Source organism: Delphinus delphis, chromosome X, assembly GCF_949987515.2.
Source record: "Delphinus delphis chromosome X, mDelDel1.2, whole genome shotgun sequence".
NCBI classification, from domain to species: domain Eukaryota; kingdom Metazoa; phylum Chordata; class Mammalia; order Artiodactyla; family Delphinidae; genus Delphinus; species Delphinus delphis.
In genome coordinates, this window is record NC_082704.1 from 111,736,150 (window position 1) to 111,757,526 (window position 21,377).

General features: G+C 40.5%; 1 protein-coding gene, 1 long non-coding RNA gene and 1 other non-coding gene across 6 annotated transcripts in view; 1 reads left to right on the forward strand and 2 right to left on the reverse strand.

Annotated features, from left to right (window-relative positions):
* Positions 1–21,377, forward strand: part of LOC132418592 (uncharacterized) — a 97,923-nt gene that overhangs the window by 38,730 nt on the left and 37,816 nt on the right. The gene's annotated exons all lie outside the window — the stretch shown is intronic.
* The window catches only part of NHS (NHS actin remodeling regulator), a 349,654-nt gene that overhangs the window by 37,480 nt on the left and 290,797 nt on the right, over positions 1–21,377 (reverse strand). The window contains exon 3 of the mRNA XM_060002524.1: positions 11,316–11,449. Within this exon, the coding sequence (XP_059858507.1) occupies positions 11,316–11,449 (134 nt within the window). The remainder of the gene's footprint in view (positions 1–11,315; positions 11,450–21,377) is intronic.
* Positions 4,224–4,296, reverse strand: TRNAR-UCU (transfer RNA arginine (anticodon UCU)). Its single transcript has one exon. It is a non-coding gene; the product is annotated as a tRNA-Arg (tRNA).

Sequence of the window (21,377 nt, forward strand, 5' to 3'; positions counted from 1 at the left end):
TTATGGCTAGTAGTATTCCATTATACATATATATGTACACCACATCTTCTTTATCCATTCTTCTGTTGATGACATTTGGGTTGCTTCCATATCTTGGCAGTTGTAAATAATGCTGCTATGAATACTGGGGTGTGTGTATCTTTCTGAATTAGTGTTTATGGATTTTTTGGATATATACCCAGGAGTGGAATTGCTGGGTCATATGGTAGTTCTACTTTTAGTTTTTAGAGAACTCTCCATACTGTTTTTCCACAGAGGCTGCACCAATTTACATCCCCACCAACAGTGTATGAGGGTTCCCTTTTCTCCACACCCTCTCCTGCATTTATTATTTGTAGACTTTTTCATGATAGCATTCTTATCGGTGTGAGGTGATACCTCATTGTAGTTTTGACTTCCATTTCTCTAATAATTAGTGACGTTGAGCATCTTTTCATGTGCCTGTTGGCCATCTGCATTTCCTCTTGGAAAAATGTCTATTCAGGTTTTCCGCCCATTTGGTAATCAGGTTGTTTGCTTTTTGATGTTGAGTTGTATGAGCTGTTTATAGTTGTTAGATATTAACCCTTTATTGGTCATTATCATTTGCAAGTAATCATTTCCCATTCAGTAGGTTATCTTTTCATTTTGTTGATGGCTTCCTTTGCTGTGCAAAAGCTTTTAAGTTTAATTAGGTCCCATTTGTTTATTTTTGCTTTTGTTTCCTTTGCTTTAGGAGATGGATCAAAAAATATATTGCTGTGATTTATGTCAAAGACTGTTCTGCCCGTGTTTTCCTCTAGGAGTTTTATAGTATCTGGTCTTACATTTAGATCTTGAATCCATTTTGAGTTTATTTTTGTATATGATGTTAGAGAATGTTCTAATTTCATTCTTTTTTTTTTTTTTTTTTTGCGGTACGCGGGCCTCTCACTGTTGTGGCCTCTCCCGTTGCGGAGCACAGGCTCCACACGCGCAGGCTCAGCGGCCATGGCTCACGGGCCTAGCTGCTCCACGGCATGTGGGATCTTCCCGGACCAGGGCACGAACCCGTGTCCCCTGCATCAGCAGGCGGCCTCTCAACCACTGCGCCACCAGGGAAGCCCCCTAATTTCATTCTTTTACATGTAGCTGTCCAGGTTTCTCAGCACCACTTCCTGAAGAGACTGTCTTTTCTCCATTGTATATTTTTGCCTCCTTTGTCATAGATTAACTGATCATAAGTGTGTGGGTTTATTTCTGGGCTCTCTGTTCTGTTTCTTTGATCTGTGTGTCTGTTTTTGTGCCAGTACCACATTGTTTTGATGACTGCAGCCTTGTAGTATAGTCTGAAGTCTGAGAACATGGTTCCTCCAGCTCTGTTCTTCTTTCTCAAGATTGTTTTGACTATCCAGGGTCTTTTGTGTTTCCATATAAATCTTAAATTTATTTTTTCTAGTTTTTTGAAAAATGCCACTGGTATTTTGATAGGGATTGCAGTGAATCTGTAGATTGCCTTCAGTAGTATGGTCCTTTTAACAATATCACTTTTTCCAATCTAAACATGTTATATCTTTCCATCTGTTTGTGTTGTCTTCAATTTCTTTCATCAGTGCCTTCCAGTTTTCCAAGTACAGGTCTTTTACCTCCTTAGGTAGGTTTACTCCTAGTTATTTTATTCCTTTTGATGCAGTGGTAAGTGGGATTGTTTCCTTTATTTCTCTTTCTGATAGTTCGTTACTAGTGTATAGAAATGCAACAGATTTCTGTACTTTAATTTTGTACCGAATTCGTCGATGAGCTCCAGTACTTCTCTGGTGGCATCTTTAGGATTTTCTATGTATAGTATCATGTCATCTGCAAACAGTGACAGTTTTACTTCTTCCTTTCCAATTTGAATTCCTTCTTCCTGTCTGATTGCTATGGCTAGTATTTCCAAAACTATGTTGAATAAAAGTGGCAAGAGTGAACGTCCTTGTCTTGTTCCTTATCTTAGAGGAAATGCTTTCAGCTTTTCACCACTGAGGACGATGTTAGCTGTGGGTTTGTCATGTATGGCCTTTATTATGTTGAGTTATATTCCCTCTATGCCCACTTTCTGGAGAAGTTTTTTTTTTTTTTATCATAAATGGATGTTGAACTTTATCAGAAGATTTTTCTGCATCTATTGGGATGATCATATGGCTTTTATTCTTCAATTTGTTAATGTAGTGTGTTACAATGATTGATTTGGAGATATTGAAAAATCCTTGCATCCCTCGGATAAATCCCACTTGATCATGGTGTATGATCTTTTTAATGTAGTGTTGGATTTGGTTTGCTAACATTTTATTGAGGATTTTTGCATCTATGTTCATCAGTGATATTGGCCTGTAATTTTCTTTTTTCGTGATATCTTTGTCTGGTTTTGGTATCAGGGTGATGCTGGCCTCATAGAATGAGTTGGGAAGTGCTCCTTCCCTTGCAGTTTTTTGGAATAGTTTGAGAAGCATGGGTCTTAACTCTTCTCTAAATGTTTGGTAGAGTTCACGTGGGAAGCCATCTGGTCCTGGACTTTTGTTTTTTGGGAGTTTTTAAATTACTGATTCAATTTCATTACTGGTAATTGGTCTGTTCCTATTTTCTATTCCTTCCTGGTTCAGTCTTGGGATAGTGTACCTTTCTAAGAGTTTGTCCATTTGTTCTAGGTTGTCCATTTTATTGGCATATAGTTGTTCATAGTAGTCTCTTATGATCCTTTGCATTTCTGTGGTGTTGATTGTAACTTCTCCTTTTTAATTTTGATTTTATTGATATGGGCCCTCTCCCATTTTTTCTTGATGAGTCTGGCTAAAGGTTTGTCAATTTTGTTTGTCTTTTCAGAGAGCCAGCTTTCACTTTCATTGATCTTTTCTATTATTTTTTAGTCTCTGTTTCATTTATTTCTGCTCTGATGTTTATGATTTCTTTCCTGCTACTAAATTTGGGTTTTGTTTGTTCTTCTTTCTCTAGTTGCTTTAAGTGTAAGGTTAGCTTGTTTATTTGAGATTTTACTTGTTTCCTGAGGTAAGATTGTATTGCTATAAACTTCCTTCTTAGAACTGCTTTTGCTGCGTCCCTTAGGTTTTGGATTGTTGTGTTTTCATTGTCATTTGTCTCTACGTATTTATTTCCTCTTTGATTTCTTCAGTTAGCCACTGGTTGTTTAGTAGCATATTGTTTAGCCTCCATGTGTTTGTGTTTTTTGCAGTTTTTTTCTTGTAGTTGATACCTAGTCTCATAGCGTTTTGGTCAGAAAAGATGCTTGACAAGATTTCAATTTTCTTAAATTTACTAAGGCTTGTTTTGTGGCCTAGCGTGTGATCTATCCTGGAGCATGTTCTGTGTGCACTTGAAAAGAGTGTATTCTGCTGCTTTTGGATGGAAAGCTCTGTATATCAATTAAGTTTGTCTGGTCTAACATGTCATTTAAGGCCAGTTTCCTTATTGATTTTCTGTCTGGCTGATCTGTCCATTGATGTGAGTGGGGTGTTAGTGTCCTCTACTGTCACTGTGTTACTGTCGATTTCTCCTTTTATGTTTGTAAATATTTGCTTTATATATTTAGGTGCTCCTATGTTGGGTGCATATATATTTACAATTGTTAGATCTTCTTGGATTGATCCCTTGATCATTATGTAGTGTCCTTTTTTGTAACGGCCTTTATTTTAAAGTCTATTTTGTGTGATATACTTACTGCTATGCTGACTTTCTTTTGATTTCCACTTGCATGGAATACCTTTTTACATTCTCTAACTTTTAGTCTGTGTGTGTCTCTAGATCTGAAGTGAGGCTCTTGTTGCAGCATATATACAGGTCTTGTTTTTGTATCCATTCAGCCACTCTGTCTTTTGGTTGGATAATTTAGTCCATTTATATTTAAGGTAATTATTGATATATATGTTCTTATTGCCATTTTGTTGCTTTGGATTTGTTTTTATAGGTCTTCTTTTCTTCTTCTTTTGCTCTCTTCTCTTGTGATTTGATGACTGTCTTTAGCATTATGTTTGGATTCCTTTTTCTTTTTTTGTGTGTATATCTATTACAGATTTTTGGTTTGCAGATACCATGAGGTTTTTGTATAGCAGTCTATATATGTGTGTGTGTGTGTGTGTGTGTGTGTGTGATTGTTTTAAGTTGCTTATCTCTTAATTTCAAATAAATTTTAAAGACCCTGCATTTGTATTCTCCTCCCCTCATGATTACTTTTTTTTTTTCTTTTGGCCACAAGGCTTGTGGAATCTTAGCTCCCCAGCCAGGGATCGAACCCGTGCCCCCTGCATTAGAAGTGCAGAGTCCTAACCACTAGACCACCAGGGAATTCCCACGATTACTATTTTTGATATCATATTTTATATGTAATTATTTTGTGTATCCCTTAACTGCTTATTGTGGATATAGATGATTTTATTACTTTTGTCTTTAACCTCCCTACTAGCTTTGTGTGTGGATGATTACCTACCTTTACTGTATGTTTGCCTTTACTGGTGAGCTGTTTCATTTTGTAATTTTCTTGTTTCTAATCGTGGCCTTTTCTTTTTTCGCCTAGAGAAGTTCCTTTAACATTTGTTGTAAAGCTGGTTTGGTGGTGCTGAACTCTTTTTAGCTTGTCTGTAAAGCATTTGATCTCCATCAAATCTGAAGGAGAGCCTTGCTGGGTAGAGTATGCTTGGTTGTAGGTTTTTCTGTTTCATCACTTTGAATATATTGTGCCATTCCCTCCTGGCCTGCAGAGTTTCTGCTGAAAAATCAGCTGATGGCCTTTTGGGAGTTCCCTCGTATGTTACTTGTTGTTTTTCCCTTGCTGCTTTTAATATTCTCTCCTTATCTTTAATTTTTGTCATTTTAATTACAATGTGTCTTGGTGTGTTCCTCTTTGGGTTCTACTGTATGGGACTCTGCGCTTCCTAGACTTAGGTGACTGTTTCCTTTCCTAGGTTAGGGAATTTTTCAGCTACTAGGTTTTCAGATATGTTCTCAGGCTCTTTTCCTCTCTCTTCTCCTGCTGGAACTTAATGTGAATTTTAGTATGCTTGATGTTGTCCCAGAGGTCTCTAAAACTGTCCTCATTTCTTTTTATTCTTTTTTCTCTTTTTCTGTTCAGTGGCAGTGATTTCCACTACTCTGTCTTCCAGCTCACTGATCTGTTCCTCAATATCATTTAGTCTACTATTGATTCCTTCTGGTGTATTTTTCATTTCAGTTATTCTTCATCTCTGTTTTGTTGTTCTTTATATTTTCTAACTCTTTGTTGAAAACTTCTAACTTGTTTTATGCATCCATTCTTATCCCGAGTTCTTTAATCATCTTTACAATCATCACTCGGAATTCTTTCTCAGGTAGAATGCCTATCTCCACTTCCCTTAGTTCTTTCTGGGGTTTCTTCTTGTTCCTTCATCTGGAACATGTTCCTCTGCCACCTCATTTTGTTTAAGTTGCTGTTGGCATTTTTATGTATGTAGTAGGTTAGTTATGTTTCTCGACCTTGGAGAAGTGGCCTTCTGTAGGACAAGTCCTATGCATCCCTGCAGCACACTCCCCTCTCGTCACCCAAGCTGCATGCTCTAGGGATTCCCCCTAAGAGGGCTGCGTGGGTCCTTCTGTTGTGGTGGGCTGACTGTCTGGGTGGTCTGGTAGGCTTGGTCGGCCTCTGGTGTGATTGGTTGCCAGGCCCTGCCTTGTGTGGATGCCACTGGTTGGTGGGCCTGGTCATGAGGTGGCTGACTGCAGAACCCCAGGGGGCCCTGGGGCTAGTGCTGGCTCACTGGTGGGAGGAATCAGGGTCCAGAAGACTCAGGAGCTATTCTCCCCTGCCAGTGGTGGGTGAAGCCAGGCCCTGGGGTTAGTGCTGGACTACTGGTAGGCAGAGCTGGTCCTGGAGACTGGCTGCAGGGTCCAGGGATCCCAGAGTGCTGTCAGATCACTGATGGGTAGGAGGGGCCAGTTCCTGACACAATTGGGTATGAGGTTTGGGGTGTCCCAAAACTTGTGTTGGCCTGCTAGTGGGCAGGGCCAGGGCCCAGCTTGTCCCAGGGTTGGGTCTGGCCTGCTTTTGGCTGGCTGGGTCTGCAGGCTGTGGGATTGTGGGTTTCTGGCATCTGATATCTGTCCCCTGGTGGGTGAGGCTGGTCTAGTGGCTAGTGCAGGCTTCCTGGAGGGGAAGGCCAGTGCCTGCCAGCTGGTGGGCGGAGCTGGGTCTTGGCCCTCTGGTGGGCAGGGCCATGTCTAGAGGTGGCTGTGAGCTCAGGAAGTCTTTAGGCAGCCTATCTGCTGATGGGTGGGGCTGTGTCCCCACCCAGTTAGTTATTTGGCTTGAGCTGTCCCAGCACTGGTACCTACAGGCAGTTGGGTGGGGCCAGGTCTTGGTGCTAATGAGCTAATGGCACCCACCAGCACTGGCTTCCATGGGGTAGAAAAAGCTCCCAAATATGGCTGCTGCCAGTGTCTATGTCCCCAGGGTGAGCCACAGCTGCCCCCCACCTCTTTGGGAGACTCTTCAAGACCAGCAGGTAGTTCTGGCCCTGGCTCCTATGAAGTTACTGCTTTTGCCCTGGGTCCTGGTGCACATGAGGTTTTGTGTGCGCCCTTTAAAAGTGGTGTTGGGACTTCCCTGGTGGTGCAGTGGATACGACTCCATGCTGCCAATGCAGGTGGCCTGGGTTCGATCCCTGGTCAGGGAACTAGATCCCACATGCATGCTGCAACTAAGAGTTCTCATGCCACAACTACGGAGCCCGTGTGCCGCAACGAAGGAGCCCGCTTGCCACAACTAAGACCTGGTGCAATCAGATAAATAAAGTGAAGTCTCTATTTTCTGCAGCCCTTTGGGACTCCTGGAATTAAACCCCATTGGCCTTCAAAGCCAAGTGCTTTGGTGGCTCATCTTCCCAGAGCATTGCAGGACCCCTGGGCTGGGGAGCCTGATATGGGGCTCAGAACTCTCCTGTGGGAGAACCCCTGCAATATAATTATTCTCCAGTTTGTGGGTCACTCATCTAGGGGTATGGGACTTGATTATATGAGAAGTCTGCCCCTCCTGCCCATCTTGTTGTGGTTCCTTCTTTATGTCTTAGTTGTTAAAGATCTTTTCGGATAGGTTTTGGTCTTTTTCATAGATGGTTCTGCAGATAGTTGTGGTTTTGGTGTGCTTGTGAGAGGAGGTGAGCTCAGGGTCTTTCTACTCTGCCATCTTGGCCCAAATTCCCTTTGGCTGTTCTTGTATGTTTATTTCTCCATAAGAACTTTAGTATCAATGGGTCAAACTCCATTTTTAAAAAAGCTTATTGGTAATTTTTATTGGGATTGTGTTAAACTTATAAATTTATTTAGAACTGACTTGTTTATAGTGCTGAATCATTCTATCCAAGAACAAGGGGTGTCCTTCCACTTGAGAAAGTATAATTTTGTGTCTTTTAGGAATGCTTTCAAATTTCCTAATATAGGTTTTGCACATTTGTGATAAATTAATTCCTAAGTATTTAATCTTCTTTGTTATTGCTGTAAATGGAGTTTTCTATAACACTGGGTCTTCTAATTGTCTATCCTTTGTGAAAGTGAAGGATATTGATTTTTGTGTTTTTATCCTGCTACTTATTGAATTCTTTTATTGTTTAAGTTAGTTTTATAATTGATTCTCTAGAATTTTCCTGGTATAGTATCACATCATTTGCAACTAGATACAGGTTTACTTCTTCTTTACCAATTCTTATGCCTGTAATTGATTTGTTTTGTCCAACTGCATTGATTAATCCCTCTAATATAATGCTAATTAGTAGCAGATAGTGAGTATCCTTGCCTTGTTTCTGATTTTAATGGAAATGCCTCTAATGTTTCCCCATTAAGTTAGATACTGGCTTTAGGACTAAGGCATATATATTTTATCCTGTTAATGAAGTACCATTGAATTCCTATTTTCTCAAGTCTTTTTATAAAGAATAGGTCTTGAATTTTATTTAAGGCCTTTCCAGCATCTATGGAAGTAATCATATGGATTTTCCCCCTTTAGATCTATTAATATAGTATATGGTACTAATAGATTTCCTAATATTGAACCAACCTTCCATTCCTGGAATAAATCCCATTTAGTCATGGTGTATTAATTTCTCAGTATGATATTGTATTCTGTTTGCTCACATTTAATTTAGCATTTTTGCATCAATAATCATGAGTTGATATTGGTCTGTCCTCCCTCCCTCCCTCCCTCCCTCCCTCCCTCCCTCCTGTCTTTATCAGGTTTACGTATCAAACCTTCAGAAAAGTTTCATAAAAGAAATGGAGAAGTTCTTCATTTTCAATGTGCTGAAACAACTTATAGAGCGTTGAGATTATCTGGACTTTGAAAGTTTAGTAGAATTCCTCTGTGAAACCATCTCGGCCTGAAATCACCTCCTTTGCCACCCTTGATGAGGGAGGACTTCCATATGGGCTTTCATTAGGAGACACCCCTTGAATTTTCAGCTTACAGAGCTGGGATTTAAGCCTAGTTGGACCTATGGTCTTATCACTATATCACTGATACCTCAGGGACTTGGATTGCCTAATCATAATAATGATGATGATGATGTCTAATACATATTAAGTGCTTTTTATGTGTCAGGTACTGTTTACATGTATTAACACATTCAATCCTTGTTTTAAACTTATAAGGTACTATCTCTCATTATCCCCAAGACACTGAAATGGTTAACTTGTCCAGGGTCACATAGCTCGTAAATGGTAGAGCTTGGTCTTCAATTCCAGGCAGTTTGGCTTCACAGATCATGTCTTTAATGACCAAAGTACAGTATAACAGTTTATAGAATTGTGGATGAGTGTATATCAGAATCTCATTATGAATGCTTTTTTAAAGGGAGAAAAATGGTTTAACTGAAGTCTCGTAAAGGAAAGAGTTGCTGTTTACGAAAACGTCTGTCTAGCAATTTGGCTACAAATTTCCTATCCCTATCCCTACAGCCTTTCCTCTTGCAGCAGTATACAGCCTTTGTAAACAAAGCTTAATGTATAGAACAGTGTTCTAGTCTGAGTCAGCTCCAGGTCTGAGGGATTCAACTTGAATGGAAATCTTCCAATGACCTTGGTGACCGAAACTCAATCAAACAAATGGAACAGTTAAAATTTCCCCAAATTATTTAGAAATACTGTTATTGAGATGGGTAAATTTTCTGATTTACATAAGTATGACCTCTTATTAATGTTTGTTGGGAAAATGAAGCACACTCATTGCTATTCATTAGTTTAAGCTTTTTCCTATAGTCTTATTTTGGTATTTAGACATTATTAAAAATTATGCAGATTAAGACAAAGGGTAATATTTTTATGTCATTTCTGCAAATGCTTAACATTCTTCTCTCCCCCCGCCCCCCGCCAAGAAAGCCAGCTTAATGAGCCACAAAACATATTATAATGAATGGGAAAAATATTTTTAGCATTTTTATGCAGAAAATGCCTCATTAAAAGCAAAGGCTGCAGCAAGCAGATTTGAGCTTAATAGGAACTTTTGTCGAGCAGGGCTTTTATGACAAATCACTAGCATGTTGTAACTGCTCTATGTAAAGACCCAGAAAGCCATAAGAGACTCTTAACTTCCTTTCTTATCCCTGGGCTGCATTGCAGCAGTATGGTGAGTTTGACATGGCACTTAGTAGACACTTGATGAGCCTGAGGGACATGAAACCTACTGTCCAGCCACGAGTCGGAAAAATGTCTGTGTACTGTTCAATATCACTCACTGTTTTATCTGGATATATCATGAGAGTCATTTAGATGAAATCTGTTCTCAGCTTGGTGTCTGGCATCATGTGACCCAAATATTTTGCATCTAATTTGCATATTGTAAAGCCATAAGGGTACAGGGTTTATAATTATACATACAACCTTAATTTCAAATAAAAACCTCAACTTCTACCTACACTATTGTAACTTCTTTAGACTTAGGGCCTCAAACTGGCATGACGGGAGCAGGGGTCTACCCATTCAGGCAGGCTGTGTAGGCTGATTTGGTCACAGAAACCATAGTCTCTCGCCTCAGTGGTGCCCTACTCAGAGGCACAAAGGGCTCACCTGTCCCCACTGAGCCCTCAGAAGGCACACCTGGGGTAATGGTGTTTCCAGGTATTCTGAGCTGGTCTCAGCTTCATCATCTCTGATCCATACTTGGGGGCTTGAGCTGAGTTACAGCCACACCCACCCAGGCAAGGCTGACATCACCAGTGGTGATGACATCACTCTGGTAACTGGTTACTCAGAAGAGCACCTTCCCTTATAGAATGGGGGAAGCATGAAATTACGAGATGATTCATCTTCAAATGGTAATTTTTCACATCATGTAAGTTCTTTCTCAGTTCACCCTACCTAGTCAGCCACACGATCGCCTGACTAGTAATAATAGTAGTGGTTGCAGCAGTTAACATTTACTGAGGTCTTACTCTATGTCGGGCATTGTGCTAAGTTCTTTCCATGCCTTATTTCATTTAAGCTTCAAACCCTATAAGCTAGTTACTATTAATATCCCCATATTACAGATGAGGGAACTGAGCGCAAGGAAGGTAAATAACCTGCCCTAAATCTTTCCGCTTGTATGCAGAAGAATTAGGATTTGAAGCAATTTTTCCCCTGATTTTATTTTATTTATTTTTTATTGAAGGATGGTTGATTTACAATATTATGTTAGTTTCGGTTATACAGCACAATGATTCAGTTTCATATTTTTTTTCTTCAGATTCTTTTCCATTATAGGTTATTACAAAATATTGAAAAGAGTTCCCTGTGCTACGCAATAAATCCTTGTGTTTTTTTTGTTTTTTTATTTTTTGCGATACGCAGGCCTCTCACTGTTGTGGCCTCTCCCATTGCGGAGCACAGGCTCCAGACGCGCAGGCTCAGCGGCCACGGCTCACAGGCCCAGCCACTCCGCGGCATGTGGGATCCTCCCGGACCGGGGCACGAACCCGTGTCCCCTGCATCGGCAGACGGACTCTCAACCACTGCGCCACCAGGGAAGCCCTAAATCCTTGTTGTTTATCTTTTTTATATATAGTGGTGTGTATCTGCTAATCCAATATTCCTAATTTCCCTGATTTTAGAGTCCTTAACTATTATTGCTTTACTGCATTGTGCAGCCAATTAAATTTTTTTAAAAAATCTGTATCCCCACTCTGTTCCCCAAAAAAGAGGCATTCCTTTCAGGAATGAAAGGGGAAAAATTCAGTTTCCAAATGCCCATGATTAGCTCTTTCAGGCAGCCCAGTCTCCTTCAGTAGGAGGAGTGAAACTGACGCCCAAGACCCACTCATACTTCCCGCTGAGTAGGTACAGGGCTGCCGCCTGGCCATCAAGCTCACCGTTAAGAAGTGCCGGTCCTTAAGTTCGCGTCTTCTCTGGCTGTGAGCTGGGGGGTAGGCGGGCAGTGGAGGAGCTACTACGGAAAGGGGTGCAGCAGCTCTCTGCTCGCGGCGATCACTCCGGCTCCGGTGTTCTGGGGGCAGAAAAAGCGATAATACAGAAACATACTTGGCATTTTCAATTTCTCTTTCCCCCTTGGGAGGATGAGCAAAAGGCTTGAAAAAAGTGGGTTTTTGCTAATCCAGCTCATTTGTGTACCAAATAAGCTTTTCAGAATGGTTCTGAACTAAACTTTCACTTCACATGAAGTTGGACACCTACATTTCAGTGGGTCCATCTCATAATCATTGTACAAGATGGTTCACTCTAAGTTTGGAAAAAGTGGTATATTTCTCAACATGCCTCGTTTCAAAACAACATGAGCAAAAAAAAAAAAAAAATCTAGAACAATGGTGCAAGATCTGCTGACATCAGTCCTGGAGTGGACCTTAGGCACAGACACACCAGAGCCTCCCAGGGTGTAGCGACAGATGCTCACAGCCATCCAGTGGGTGATGGTGCCAGCTCACATTGGCTCAGGGGCCCGGATTGCTATGTGTTCAGGAATTTTGCGAGCCAGTTTTTAAACTGTTGGTAGCTTGAAATAGGCTACGGTGGGAGTATATATATCACAGAAACTGGAGAGTCCTACACATCAGGGCCTTATTCATTTATTTCTTTATTACATTTTTTAAAAACAGAGCCTGTGGCCTGAACACCGTTGTACCCATCTACGCTGTGTCACCCACAACACTCAGATGGCTTTCAAATCCTGTGTTCCTAAGAAAGTAAAGAAATCCCAATGGTGACAGTTGTCTGATTTAGGAATAAAGGTACTTCTGGGAAAAACCAAGAAATTTCCATGTGTGCGATGAAGTGGTCCTGACTCATTGACAAGAATCACTGAGACATCAAGAGCACAGCTTAGCTTTCTGGGTGTCTCAGTGAGCCCCAAAGCACGTCCTACCCAACATACTGGCCACACCAAAGGCTTCCCTGCCTGCCAAAACCCAGCCCACACTCATGCCTAGGGCCTGAAATCTCGTGACTCCCACCCAATATGACCAAGGTAGAAATTTGTGCAGCAGATGTCTTAATCTGTCTTGTGTTGTTTAAAGTTGCCATTACTCAGCACGTCTACGATAATAATTACGATGCCCAATATTTATTGAGCAATTGCCATTCATCAAAGATGCTTTGCAAAAGCTTTTAGGTGCATTATCTTGACAACTGCACGAAGTAGGCACTGATAGTGTCCCTCTTGTGCAGATGCCTAAACCAATCAGGGAGGCCAAGTCATTGCCGAGCTGTCAGTGGTACACACTTGGCCCCAGGGCTCTGCTCTTGACCACTTCTTGACCTGTAAGCTCTAGAAGGTCCAAACACACCTCGCTAATCAGAGCAAGACTGCTGGGATTTGATAGTATTTGATTATAATTACATTTTATCACATTCTAATTCTTTGGACATTGATAATATAGAATATTTGGCTATTCATAAGACACTAATTCTTTTACCCGTGTTAGGAAACAGCTAACTACACTGACCCTCTCAGGTGGCGTCAGATGCCCTTCCTCTGAAGGCCCTGTAGTGCCAGTGGCCATTTCATCTCTCTCATTGTATTGATAAACATCAGGATCTCTCTATATGTCTGCCTCTTTTATAGAAGGCTGCCCCTGGACAACAGAGATTATATTCAGCTTTCTGTCGCAGTGCCCTGCTGTGCCTGTGATATAGTGGGTTCTCAATAAATGTTTGTGGAGTGACTGAAAGGAAGAACAAATTAATGCTTTCATTAAGGTCTGCTTTTGTAACAGTAGAATGCACTTTAAAGCCCTACCTTTCCCATGGGCTGTGTAGTTAGTTAGTGCCCTCGCTGTTAGGTCGTTCTCTGGTCCTGTTGCCTATTTACGCTGGCTGCCCTAATGCTGGCCCCTTTCCTCTTTGCTGTAGTCAGTGTGCTGTTCTCTAAACCAGTACCTGAGCACTCTTGAGCCTTCTGATTTCTGTCCATGTCTGACTGGCCTGTCTGTGGGCCTCCCTGCCTCAACTGCCAACTTTGTCTGTGTCAGGAAAATGGGGCAGTATTTCTCACCTACCTTTGCTTGGGATTCTTTTTTTTTTTTAATCTGGCTCCTTAATTTATTTATTTATTTATTTTTGGCTGTGTTGGGTCTTAGTTTCTGTGCGAGGGCTTCTCTAGTTGTGGCGAGCGGGGGCCACTCTTCATCGCGGTGCGCAGGCCTCTCACTATCGCGGCCTCTCGTTGCGGAGCACAGGCTCCAGACGCGCAGGCTCAGTAGTTGTGGCTCACGGGTCTAGTTGCTCCGCGGCATGTGGGATCTTCCCAGACCAGGGCTCGAACCCGTGTCCCCTGCATTAGTAGGCAGATTCTCAACCACTGTGCCACCAGGGAAGCCCTGCTTGGGATTCTTTAGACAAATGTTGACTCCCATTCACAACCAGAGAAAAGTCCTCATCCCCACACAGGTGGTCTTTGCTAAACTGCCACCATAGCCATTGTTCATCAGGAAGACTTAAAAAAAAATTATATAGTTGATTTACAATATTGTGGGACTTCCCTGGTGGGGCAGTGGTTAAGAATTTGCCTGCCAATGAAGGGTTCACGGGTTCGAGCCCTGGTCCGGGAAGATTCCACATGCCACAGAGCAGCCAAGCCTGCGAGCCACAACTACTGAAGCCCACGTGCCTAGAGCCCATGCTCCACAACAAGAGAAGCCACCGCAATGAGAAGCCCGTGCACTGCAACAAAGAGTAGCCCCCGCTCGCCGCAACTAGAGACAAGCCTGCACGCAGCAATGAAGACCCAGTGTAGCGAAAAATAAATAAATTAATTAATTAAGAAAAAAAACAATGGAATACAATACTGTGTTAGTTTCAGGCATACAGCTTCAGATTCTTTTCCAATATAGGTTATTACAAGATACTGAATATAGTTCCCTGTGCTATACAGTAAATCCTTGTTGTTTATCTATTTTATATATAGTGCTGTGTATCTGTTAATCCCATACTCCTAATTTATCCCTCCGCCTCCCCTTTCCCCTTTGGTAACCGTAAGTTTGTTTTCTATGTCTATGAGTCTGTTTCTGTTTGGTCAATAAATGAATTTGTATTTTTTTTTTTTTAGATTCCACACATAAGTGATATCATATAATATTTGTCTTTCTCTGTCTGACTTGGTATGATAATCTCTAGGTCCATCCATGTTGCTGCAAATGGCAATATTTCATTCTTTTTTAGCGCTGAGTAATATTCCATTGTATATACACCACATCTTCTTTATCCATTCATCTATTGATGGACTCTCAGGTTGCTTCTATGTCTTGGCTATTGTAAATAGTGCTGCAATGAACATAGCAGTGCATGTATCTTTTTGAATTATAGTTGTGTCTAGGTATATGCCCAGGAGTGGGTTTGCTGGATCATATATGGTAACTCTATTTTTAGTTTTTTAAGGAACCTCCATACTGTTCTCCATAGTGGCTGCACCAATTTACATTCCACCAACGGTGTAGGAGGGTTCCCTTTTCTCCACACCATCTCCAGCATTTATTATTTTTAGACTTTTTGATGATGGCCATTCTGACTGGTGTGAGGTGATAACTCCTTGTAGTTTTAATTTGCATTTTCCCAATAATTAGCGATGTTGAGCATTTTTTCATGTGCCTGTTGGCCAACTGTATGTCTTCTTTGGAGAAATGTCTATTTAGTTCTTCTGCCCAGTTATTGATTGGGTTGTTTGTTTGTTTTCTGATACTGAGTTGTATGAGGTGTCTGTATATTTTGGAAATTAAGCCCTTGTTCTTCTCATCGTTTGCAAATATTTTTTCCCAGTCTGTAGGTTGTCTTTTCATTTTGTTTATGGTTTGCTTTGCTGTGAAAAAGCCTATAAGTTTGACTAGGTTCCATTTATTTATTTTTGCATTTACTTCTTTTACCTTGGAAGACTGATCTAAGAAAACATTACTATGATTTATGTCTGAGAATGTTTTGCCTATGTTCTCTTCCAGGAGTTTTATGGTGTCATATCTTATGTTTAAGTCTTTAAGCCATTTTAGGTTTATTGTTGTGTATGGTGTGAGGTTGTGTTCTAACTTCATTGATTTACATGAGGCTGTCCAGCTTTCTCAACACCACTTGCTGAAGGGACTGTCTTTTCTCCACTGTATATTCTTGCCTCCTTTGTTGAAGATTAATTGACTGTAGGTGTGTGGGTTTATTTCTGGGATCTCTAATTCTGTTCTTTTGATGTATATGTCTGTTTTTGTACCAATACCATGCTGTTTGGATTACTGTAGCTTTGCAGTATTGTCTGAAATCTGGGAGGGTTATGCCTCCAGCTTTGTTCTATTTCCTCAGAGTTGCCTTGGCAATTCTTGGTCTTTTGTAGTTCCATGTAAATTTTAGGATTATGTGTTCTAGCTCTGTGAAAAATATCACGGGTAATTTGATAGAGATCATGTGAAATCTGTAGATTGCTTTGGGTAGTATGGCTGTTTTAACAATATTAATTATTCCAATCCAAGAGCATGGGATAGCTTTCCATTTCTTCGTATCATTTTCAGTTTCCTTTATCAGTGTTTTATAGTTCTCAGCATATAGGTCTTTCATCTCCTTGGTTAGGTTTTATTTATTGCACAATTTTATTTATTTATTTATTTAAATTTATTTATTTTATTTTATTTTTTTAATTTATTTTATTTATTTATTTTTGTCTGTGTTGGGTCTTCGTTGCTGCGCGCGGGCTTTCTCTAGTTGCGGCGAGCGGGGGCTACTCTTTGTTGCGGTGCGTGGGCCTCTCATTGCAGTGGCTTCTCTCATTGTGGAGCACGGGCTCTAGGCGCGTGGGCTTCAGTAGTTGTGGCACACGGGCTCAGTAGTTGTGGCTCACGGGCTCTAGAGCACAGGCTCAGTAGTTGTGGCACACGAGCTTAGTTGCTCCGCGGCATGTGGGATCTTCCCGGACCAGGGATCGAATCCGTGTCCCCTGCATTGGCAGGCGGATTCTCAACCACTTGCGCCACCGGGGAAGCCCTTAAATTTATTTAATTTTATCTTTTTAGCTGCTTTGGGTCTTCATTGCTGCGTGTGGGCTTTCTCTAGTTGCGACGAGCGGAGGCTACTCTTTGTTGCAGTGCACGGGCTTCTCATTGCAGTGGCCTCTCTTGTTGCAGAGCACAGGCTCTAGGTGTGCAGGCTTCAGTAGTTGTGGCATGGGGGCTCAGTAGTTGTGGCGCACAGGCTTAGTTGCTCCGCAGCATGTGGGATCTTCCCGGGCCAGGGTTCAAACCCGTGTCCCCTGCATTGGCAGGTGGATTCTTAACCATTGTGCCACCAGGGAAGCCCTTTGCACAATTGTAAACGGGATTGTTTTTTTACTTTCTCTTTCTGATATTTCATTGTTAGTATAAAGAAATGCAACAGATTTCTGTATATTGATCTTGTATCCTGCTACTTTGCTGAATTCATTTATTCTAACAGTTTTTGTGTGGAGTCTTTAGGGTCTTCTATATAGAGTGTCATGTCATCTGCGTACAATAACAATTTTATCTCTTCCCTTCCAATTTGGATACCTTTTATTTCTTTTTCTTGTCTGACTGCTGTGGCTAGGACTTCCAATATTGTGTTGAATAGAAGCGGTGAGAGTGGGCATCCTTGTCTTGTTCCAGAATTTAGTGGGAAAGATTTCACCTTTTCACTGTTGAGTATTATATTCACTGTGGGTTTGTTGTAAATGGATTTTATTATGTTGAGATATGATCCCTCTATACCTGCTTTGGTGAGAATTTTTATCATGAATGGATGTTGAATTTTATCAAATGCTTTTTCTGCATCTATTGAGATGATCATGTTGTTTCTGTCTTTTCTTTTGTTGATACGGTGTATCACGTTGATTGATTTGTGTATGTTGAACCATCCTTGTGACCTTGGAATGAATCCAACTTGATCATGGTGTATGATCCTTCTTATGTGTTGTTGGATTCAGTTTGCTAATATTTTGTTGAGGAATTTTCCATCTATATTCATCAAAGATACTGACCTGTGATTTTGTTTTTTTGTAGTATCGTTGTCTGGTTTTGGTATAAGGGTGATAGTGGCTTCATAAAATGATTTTGGGAGTGTTCCCTCCTCTTCAGTCGTTTGGAATAGTTTGAGAAAGATAGGTATGAGTTCTTCTTTTTGTTTGGTAGAATTCCCCAGTGAAGCCATCTGGTCCTAGACTTTTGTTTGCAGGGAGGTTTGTTGTTGTTGTTGTTTTATACAGATTCTATTTTACTTCTAGTGATCGGGCTGTTCAAATTATCTGTTTCTTTTTGATTCAGTTTTGGCAGGCTGTATGTTTCTAGAAACTTGTCAGTTTCTTCTAGGTTGTCCATTTTGTTGGCATATAAACTGTTCATGGTTTTTTTCTTAAGATTTTTTGTGCTTCTGCGGTATTGGTTGTTGTTTCTCTTTCATTTCTTATTTTGTTTATTTGGGTCCTCTCTCTTTTGTTTTTGGTGAGCCTGGCTAGAGGTTCATCGATTTTGTTTACCCTTTCAAAAAACAGCTCTTGGTTTTATTGAGTTTTTTATTATTCGTAATTCTATTTTATTTATTTCCTCTCTGATCTTTATTTCCTTCCGTCTGCTGACTTTAGGTTTTGTATGTTCTTTTCTAATTCTTTTAGGTGGAAGGTTAGGTTGTTTGAGATTTTTCTTATTTTTTGAGGAAGACGTGTATTGCTGTAAGCTTCTCTCTCAGGACTGTATCCCATAGATTTCGGATGGTTGTGGGTTTGTGTGTGTGTGTGTGTGGTACGCGGGCCTCTCACTGTTGTGGCCTCTCCCGTTGCGGAGCGCAGGCTCAGCGGCCATGGTTCACGGGCCTAGCCGCTCCGCGGCATGTGGTATCTTCCTGGACCGGGGCACGAACCCATGTCCCCTGCATTGGCAGGCGGACTCTCAACCACTGCGCCACCAGGGAAGCCCATGTGTTTTTATTTTCCTTTGTCTTGAGGTATTTTTTTAATTTTCTCTTTGATTTAATTGTTGACTCGTTTTTTTTAGTAGCATGTTGTTTAGTCTCTATGTAATCATTTTTTTTCTCATTTTTCTTTCTGTGGTTGATTTCTAGTTTCATGCCGTTGTGGTCAGAGAAGATGCTTGAGGTAATTTCTTTTCTCTTAAATTTGTTGAGGCTTGTTTTGTGTCTTAGTATGTGGTCTACCCTAGAGAATGTTCCATGTGTACTTGAAAAGAGTATTTTGGTTTTCTTGGATGTAGTGTCCTGTAGATATCAATTAAGTCTGTTTTAATGTGTAATTTAGAGTCTCTGTTGCCTTACTGATTTTCTGTTTGGAAGATCTGTCCATTGATGTCAGTGGGGTGTTAAAATCTCCTGCTACTATTGTATTCCCATCAGTTTCTCCTTTTATGTCTGTTAGTATTTGTTTCATGTATTTAGGTGCTCCTATATTGCATACATATACGTTAATGAGTGTAATATTATCCTCTTCTTATATTGATCCTTTTATCATTAATACAGGGTCCTTCTTTGTCTTTATTCATGGCCTTTGTTTTAAAGTCTATTTTTTCTGATATGAGTATTGCTACCCTCGCTTTCTTGTCATTTCCATTTGCATGAAATATCTTTTTCCATCCCCTCACTTTCAATCTATGCATGTCTTTAACCCTACAGTGGGTCTCTTACAGGCAGCAGATTGTAGGTTCTTGTTTTATTATCCAATCTGCCAATCTGTGTCTTTTTATCAGAGCATTTAGTCTATTGACATTTAAAGTAATTATTGATAAGTATGTATTTATTGCCATTTTAAACCTTGTTTTCCAGTTGATTTTGTATTTCTTCTTTGTTCCTTCTTTTTGTTTTTCCTTTTGTAGTTTATGGTTTTCTTTTGTATTATGCTTGAGTTCCTTTCTTTTTGGCTTTTGTGAGACCACTGTATGTTTTTAATTTGTGGTTACCCTGGTTTTCAAGTATGTTAAACCATAACTGTATCTTCTTGCCTTAGACTGATAGTCATGTAAGCTCAAACACATTCTAAAAAAACTACATATTCTTACTCCCCTCTCCCACATTATGTGATTCTGATGTCCTCTTTTACGTCTTCATGTTTATCCTTTTGTTGTTCCTTATAGTTATAATTGCTTTCACAAATTTTTTGATTGTTTTTAAATTTATGTACTGGCTTATTTAAGTGATCTTCAGTCCTTTTATATATTTGCCTTTCCTGTTCTGATTTTCCCTTTCCTATAGATTCTTGCTTCTTTTCTGTTTAGAGAAGACCTTTCAATATTTCTTTTAGGATAGGCTTAGTATTTCTATATTCTTCTTTTTTTTAACTTTTTATTTCATACTGGAGTGTAGTTGATTAACAATGTTGTGTTAGTTTCAGGTTATACAGCAAAGTGATTTAGTTATACATATGCATGTATCTATTCTTTATCAAATTCTTTTCCCATTTAGGTTGTTACATAATATTGAGCAGAGTCCCCTGTTTTACACAGTAGGTCCTTGTTGGTTATCCATTTTAAGTATAGCAGTGTGTACATGTCCATCCCAAACTCCCTAAGTATCCACCCTTGCCCTAGAACCATAAGTTTGTTCTCTAAGTCTGTGAGTCTGTTTTGATTTCTTAAATAAGTACATTTGTATCATTTTTTTTAAGATTCTGCATATAAGCAATATCATATGATATCTATCTCACTTTCTCTGTCTGACTTCCTTCACTCAGTATGACACTCTCTGGGTCCATCCATGTTGCTGCAAATGGCATTATTTCATTCTTTTTAATGGCTGAGTAATATTCCATTGTATATATACACCACATCTTCTTTATCCATTCCTCTGTTGATGGACATTTAGGTTGCTTGCGTGTCTTGGCTATTGTCAGTGCTGCAATGAACACTGGGGTGCATGTATCCTTTCGGACCATGTTTTTCTCTGGATATATGCCCAGGAGTGGGATTGCAGGATCATACGGTGGGTCTATTTTTAGTTTTTTAAGGAACCTCCATACTCTGCTCCATAGTGGCTGTACCAATTTACATTCCCATCAGCAGTGTAGGAGGGTTCCCTTTTCTCCACACCCTCTCCAGCATTTACCGTTTCTGGATTTTTTGATGATAGCCATTCTGACTGGTGTGAGGTGATATCTCAATGCAGTTTTTTTTATTATTATTTACTAATTTTTACAAATTTATTTTTGGCTGTGTTGGGTCTTTGTTGCTGCTCACGGGCTTCCTCTAGTTGCGGCGAGTGGGGGCTACTCTTCGTTGTGGTGCACGGGCTTCTCATTGCGGTGGCTTCTCTTGAGAGCACAGGCTCTAGGCACGCGGGTTTCAGTAGTTGCAGCATGCAGGCTCAGTAGTTGTGGCATGCGGGCTCTAGAGCGCAGGCTCATTGGTTGTGGCGCATGGGCTTAGTTGCTCCATGGCATGTGGGATATTCCCGGACCAGGGATCGAACCCGTGTCCCCTGCACTGGCAGGTGGATTCTCAGCCACTGTGCCACCAGGGAAGCCCTCAGTGTAGTTTTGATTTGCATTTCTCTAATAATTAGTGATGTTGAATATCTTTTCATGAGTATTGCCGTGTTGCTGTATTCTTTTAGTTTTTTGCTCGTCTGAGAAATTCTTTCTCCCTCCTTCTATTCTAAATGATAATCTTGCTGGGCAGAGTATCCGAGGTTGCAGGTTTTTTCCTTTCAGAACTTTGAATGTATCTTGCCACTCCCTTCTGGCCTGCAGAGTTTCTGTAGAGCAGTCAGCTGATAGCCTTATGATATTCCCTTGTAAATGACTCTGTTTTTCTCTTGCTGCCTTTAGAATCCTCCCTTTATTTTTCACTTTTGCCATTTTAATTACGTGTCTTGGTGTGGATCAGTTTGGGTTCATCTTGTTTGGGATGGTCTGTGATTCCTGTACCTGGATATCTGTTTCCTTCTTTAGGTTTGGGAAGTTTTCAGCCAGAATTTCTTCAGGTACATTTTGGATCCCTTTT